General features: G+C 39.1%; 1 protein-coding gene across 1 annotated transcript; it reads right to left on the reverse strand.

The window, feature by feature from the left end:
- Window positions 1-3,728: 3,728 nt before the first annotated feature.
- On the reverse strand, window positions 3,729-4,649 carry LOC139738297 (allatostatin-A receptor-like). The gene has a single exon (XM_071648939.1). It carries the CDS (start codon window positions 4,647-4,649, stop codon window positions 3,729-3,731), a length of 921 nt encoding a protein of 306 aa, XP_071505040.1.
- Window positions 4,650-6,743: the final 2,094 nt, after the last annotated feature.

Below are 6,743 nucleotides of genomic sequence, written 5' to 3' on the forward strand. Positions count from 1 at the left end.
GGTGCTGATTCCAAATCTGATTGATGCCAATCGCTTCGGCAAAATGCAACAATCCAAAATGGCCGCCAGATAGGCCTATGCTAATTTAGCCGCGATTATCAAAATAATGTGCATTCTATTACCGATTATTCCACCAAACTTTTTTTTTACATTTCTGTTCCTAGAGTTTCTCCATCTGCATTTGCAAGAAAAATTTCATTTCATATAGCTTCATTTAGTATTTAAAGATAATAAAAAGTTTCGGTACCTCAAAAGTTTCCCTGAACTTCCATGTCTTAGTTTGTGTCTCAGGTTAAAGTACCTTTCATATAACTAACACTGTGAGACTTACTCGCCCCAAAGTGCTCTCATGTCTTAGTAATCATGCAATTAACTGCGACCAGCAGCCCCGTACGCATAGCGACCAGCAGCCCCATACGCATAGCGTAATCGGGCTTCGCATTGTAGCATTCAGGATCATGACAGATTTAGTATCGCGGGTAAATGTCAACTTAAAATCCCAAAATTTCTTCAATTTGAAGACTTACCAATTAAGTTAAGTATTGAAAACAGGCTTCGGGCAACGTTTGGTTCTGCCAATAGTCCCTTTCTGTTCGAATTGATGACTGAATGTGACTCGGTCGAGAGGACCTCGGGAGAGCTACATACACTGAATACTACAGTCAGTGCATGCGAACACATCACATGCGCACAAATTTCAAATCCACGAACGGATAAGATGTTTGTGTGATGCGCTGGCCGTAGTATTCAGTGTATGTGGCTCTCCCAAGGTCCTCTCGACCGAGTCACATTCAGTCATCAATTCGAACAGAAAGGGACTATTGGCAGAACTAAACGTTGTCCGAAGCCTGTTTTCAATACTTCAACTTAATTGGTAAGTCTTCAAATTGAAGAAGTTTTTGGATTTTAAGTTGACATTTACCCGCGATACTAATTCTGTCATGATCCTGAATGCTACAATGTGAAGCCCCATTACGCTATGCGTATGGGGCTGCTGGTCGCAATTAATATGCGTATGGGGCTGCACGCTGCTGGTCGCAGTCAGTGGTTTCGCACAATACTATACCTATACCGAGGTACCGCGACGGCTCTGGTACGAAACCATTATTGCATAATTACTAAGACATGAGAGCACTTTGGGGCGAGTAATTCTCACAGACAACGTACTTTAACCTGAAACACAAACCAAGACAAGGAAATTCAGGGAATCTTTTGAGGTACCAAAACTTTTAAGCTCATTGTCAATTTCAAATGGCCGCCTTCCTATGGTCATATGCAATTTGAATGACAAAAAAAAAAAAATATGTATGGAAATATGGAACAAATTTACCGTACCTACGCTGTTATAAAGTGTTGCATGTGCAATACAGATATGTTGGGTGCCACTTACAATATAGAGGGCCTATATACATGTATTTTTTATTCTTCTAAATGCAAAAACTCAAAATTGTCGCCACTCGTATTCTCCTTCACAATATCAATGAATAAAGTATTATATGTGGAAATATGAATCTGATTTGCGTTTTTTTTCTGACGTGCATCTACATTGTTTATTTAAGATTTAGTGCTGATCATGCATCTGAAGATGTTCTTAACAAAAAAAAAATGATGCAAAAGTCCCAATTTACCACATAAATTATAACATTTACCAGGAATTATGAATGGAGTTTTGAGCCTTAGATATTCTTATAAGCCTTAAGATATTTAACACAATTTCATATACCATCATATTCTACATGCAGGTCATTGAATATAAAAATGTAATACCAAAACAATAAATTGATAAGACTAGATGTATGGTATTTGTCAAATAAAGTTGAAAATGGGGGGGGGGGTGGGGACTAGAAAGCAAAGTTTCTTATATGCGATCTCCTTTAAAAAAATCAGACATACAGAAAATAAAAATCCTCTACAGTAGTGCAGAGATACACGGTTGCGGTCAAAAATACATCGGACATTACTATAGTAATGACAAAACTAAAACCTTTACAATGTACCTTCAGCGGCAAGGAGTTGGGGGGGGGGATCCTGAAGCGAGTTTGAAATGGATCATAACCTCCATCACTTTGATATGATATAATTTAGGAGTACCGCCTTGATATTATCGAGCAAGCTTTATTTTCTTCTTTAATTAAAACAACAAAAACTGGTGAAGGCATAAACGAAACCGTCCAAACATGCCAAACGCAATACCGCACAACCAATTAAGGAGCAATGAGGTACCTCTTTCAGTTCTCTCACAGTTCCCAGGTGTTGATGATATACATTTTGACATCGTGAGGTCATTCAGTCTTATCTTAAAACTGTCAATTCATTGTCTTCAAAGATCTCTTTAATTGGATGTTTGACAGCAGGCCAATTTGCAGGTTTCTCAGGCTAAAGATGCATTTCAGTCTTTCAGTGGCTTTAATTGCAACCACATTTGATTATTTTCAGCACTATCTCAAGGGTCAGAGGGTGATTATTTGCCATGCAAACAGGATAAAGACGTGAAGACTTGCTTCATCATCTGTCGAAGCTCTTTGGTTTTGTTGCCAGGCCAAAGACAGTGTTGTAGGTAACTTGCGTGGTGTCAGAGATGGCATGAGACCAGCACCTGCACCACCCAGTTTCGGGGTCAAAGCTTTCAAGTGACGGGGGTCTAGGTTGGCTATGAATGAATGAATGAATGAATATTTACCATGGTTGGACAAAAACAAAATCATGTTCATGTGATAGGTGGCATGTACTACTGACCATGTCCTTCACTGGTGAATAAACATTTATAGTCATACAAAATTAATGAATTCCACACACATTGCCTTGGTTTTCCGACAAAACAATTTTTAAAACTTTAGCAGCTAGTAACGATCTTATACTATGAAATTATACATATAAGGACTGTTCATGGCATTGTTAATATCATTGCCCCAAAGGACCTTAACTTCAGGCTATGACACAATTTCTGCGATAATGATTGGACCGCGGATACTCATTTTTCTTTTTTGATATCAGCAGAGTCATTATGGACTAATCATTCACATTCCTCAATAACTAATCTATCACTGTAAGTAGCATATTTATCAACCCTTTAGCAACGTCACAGTTTCGTTTACTCATTAGTTAGTCGCAACAGAAAATATTTATATATCAGCTCGGAAAAAAAATGTCCGACAATCTTTCATAAAAATGTCCTTGATAATCATTACGATACTCAGAAAGGGGAATTGGTTTGATATTTGCAGCTGCAGATGTTCTACAATACATCTGTGAGTCTTTATATCTCTACCTTGGAATATAGACAATGAGTATGAAAGAGGGAAAAGGGAAGTGGGGGGGGGGGTTGAGGGACTCACATTCAGAGCATCTGTTAGGAACGCGTTATGTTAAGTACATGAGAAAAAAAATAGGAACCGACATTTACACACCAAGAGGGGATTAAAATCAATGTCGACGCTTAACAATTTTCGTTGTTGATGATTGTCTGCTTACTGTGAAAATTGCGAGATGCGTAATGATCTAATATGATGAACAACCATGTTCTGCTATTCCAAAAATACCCTAGTTGAATGCCTTTGATATCAGTCCTTGGCCATTGATCATGAAGATCTTTGGATCAAAAAGCCGGCGGATAAATAAATCTAAAGAAAAACATGACAGGGACAATAAAATTAGATTAACAAGAAAGACTGAAGGGGGGAAAGGGTTGACCTATTAAAGAAGAAGCTGATAAGCTATGTCACTTGTGTTTAAGCCAATGTCGATAAATCAGTGTGCTTGGATTCATCACTCTGTTCTCCGTCGCCAAAGACAGGCACGTTTGTGGAAACTCCGCATACGAAAAGCTCTCGCACGGCGACTCTGAACTGAGGATGGCGCGCAGCGTATATCAAGGGGTTAGCACAGGAGTTTATGAACGCAAGCAGTGTCAGGAACCTATGCAGAGGCGTGTCGAAGAAGGTGAACGGAATAATGCGGAGGTTGATGCCCATGAAGAAGAGTTCGTTTGGTCCCCAGCAGATGACATAGATGATGATCACAAGGAGCATCATCTTGATGACACGATCTCTTGCTACCAGGTGGGCGGCTGATCCTGTTGTTCTGGAGGAATCGACCTTGTTGAAACGCTTAGACTGACGGTAGAGAGAGGACGCAATCAGCAACTGAGTGATGAACATCGTCAGCGCAGGGGACACCAAGCGATAGATGAAGACGAAGCATCCATACGATAGCTGTGCCGCTCTGGAACCGTAATCATAGACGCAGTTTTGCAATGACTCATCGAAGCGAGCGGGAAAAACACATTCGCAGAGCGTTACAGCCAAGATGACTGTCCACGAGGTGATGATGCAGACGGTAAGCCTTCCCTTGGTGACTATGCGTGTGAATTTTAGCGGGAAAGCAATGGCAAGGTACCGGTCGAGGGAAATCCCCACAAGAGTGTAGATGGATGCCGAGATGGATGCCCACTTCAGGACACTAGGGTACATGATTTTGCAGTAAATGTGTCCCAACAGTGAATTGGGAACCAGACTCGCTTCTTGCCACGGAACGATGAAGAAAGACGTGAGAAAATCGGCCCAGGCTAGGGCTCCTATGAGGGTATCCGTGGACCGGTTAGCATTGCGGCGTTTGAACACTACCAAAATAACTAGACCGTTCCCTACCATTCCATAACCGTCCACGGTGACCATACAATCGGGTGTCACGCCCAACCATAAATATGTGACCGTGTATCACAAAACGAACATAAAGTCGTACACACTGATTTTGCGTGAGGACTGAAAATAAGTGAAATGGGTCAACCAAGCCGATCTTGACTTTTTCATATTTTCTGAAAGAGCAGGTCTTCTTTTCCATAATGCTAAAATTTAGTATCATAAAACGGGCGGGAAAGTGTGTTTTTTCAGTAGTTTATATCGAGCATTTTTGGTAGAATAGTGTGATTAGGTGTGTCTTTAGAGTCCCTTTTTCATGTCTGAAAAACCTTGTACACACTCTCCACTTTCAACTCTAATAACATTGAAAGTTGGCATTAATTATGGACAGAATGTGTCAATGCATGCTTAATTTCAGATTAATCTGATAATCCCTTCATTGTTGTATCTCTGGTGGTTTACCTCCTGTTTTTTTTGTCCCATTCATCGCACAGCCAGCACGGTTTGGCAAAGATTAAGCGCTTGAATAGACACTGTACTTCAGAGCCTCTTTTCTCAGTTCACACTTTTCCTGAGTTTGTGCTTTTTTCCAATATTTAGATAGGTTAGGAGAGTCCATTTGATTTGAGTTATACATCATTTTAAAGCTTAAAGTCTGCTCTTTCAGAATATTGTCTTAACTAAGAATTCATGTCTGGCGACTTTTTGTTTGTTTTGTGGTGCAGGGTCACATATATGGCTGCTGCTGCTGCTGCTGTCTCGGAACTGAACTCAAGTGATGGCAGTGTGGACCCATTATCAGAGGTTACTGCAATAGCTTCCTCATTATTGCTGACCTCTGAGGACATCACTGTCAGAGAGGACATGCCAGTACAGGTTGAACAAACATATTGAAGGAGGGATGGCACGGACATTGCCCAGAATATCAATGCCATTTCTGGGAAATATGTTTACCCAGATATGTTTTGAATAGAAGTTCTGAAAAAAAAATCAGAGACATTTGCAATTGTATTCATTTTTATTTTACGAAACCATCTTAAATATTGATCGTAAGGCAAATAATCTGCCCGAACAATATGTGTGATTAAAATACTGGCCACTTTTATTTTTTTCTACTTATCACTAACAACAGTGTAGAAAAGGAAAAAAAAAAACCCTGCCCGAGGATCTCCAAGTCTTATTTTCTGTGGGCTTGTTTCAGTTTGGTATTGACACAATTTTGTACTTATTAACCTAATATCTGAATATCAATAAATCAGTGTTATGTTCTGTACACAAAGTCACATACAGAATTTTCAACATCTCCGCAATCACGATAAAAAAGAAAATGTGTGAAGCACAATTTGACAACTTATTCTTATAACTCAGGACACTATCTAATCAACTGCATTTTCAAATGTCACAAAATTCACGGGGGAGCTTGTTACCAGGTGTGACTGAAAGTCACAAACCCATAAGACACCATATAGACTGGGCCATTTTCTGGTATCAACACCTGAAAACGAGTTTGAGTGTATTCTGAGATTTTTACAATGTATACCATCTGATGTTAAAACGAGCAGGACTAAAGTACACTGTATAAGAAATATTGTGACAGTTGTTAAAAAACAATTATTTTCCTTCTCTCTAGTTAAACCCGTCTTTGTTTTTTGTTTTTGTTTTTGTTTTTGCAACCACGAAAACTCCATGTAAGCGATACTTGCCAACAACAGCTTTATAATTTGACGTAATCATGAAAATAATTTTGTTAATGAATACTCTGCATTAATGTAATGATCTCATCTCAGATGCTTGTTGATTTGAAAAAAAAAAAAAAACCCAGATTTTTTCGGGGGTGGTTCTTAACGCAGTGATTAACTGTTATAGAAGATACATCATTTCTGCAATACAGCTGTATAATTATCAAACACATATTTTATCATCCTATAAAGTCAAGGAAAAAGACTTATTTATTTGTATATCACTTGGTTTGCACAAAGTGTATAGAGTTCTCACCATTTTGGCACCTTGATAATAAATGAAGATTCTTACCCCTGTTACGCACACAGGTAAAATTATCTCACCGGAAATCGTAAATACTTTGTCTTACAAATCGCAGGTATCAAA

This window comes from Diadema antillarum, unplaced genomic scaffold (assembly GCF_040938485.1).
Source record: "Diadema antillarum isolate AM-2024a unplaced genomic scaffold, OU_Dant_1.0 seq00000733_RagTag, whole genome shotgun sequence".
Lineage (NCBI taxonomy): Eukaryota > Metazoa > Echinodermata > Echinoidea > Diadematoida > Diadematidae > Diadema > Diadema antillarum.

Coding starts and splice junctions, on each gene's coding strand:
- LOC139738297 (XM_071648939.1), bottom strand. CDS start 4,649: ATGGTAGGGAACGGTCTAGTTATTTTGGTAGTGTTCAAACGCCGCAAT.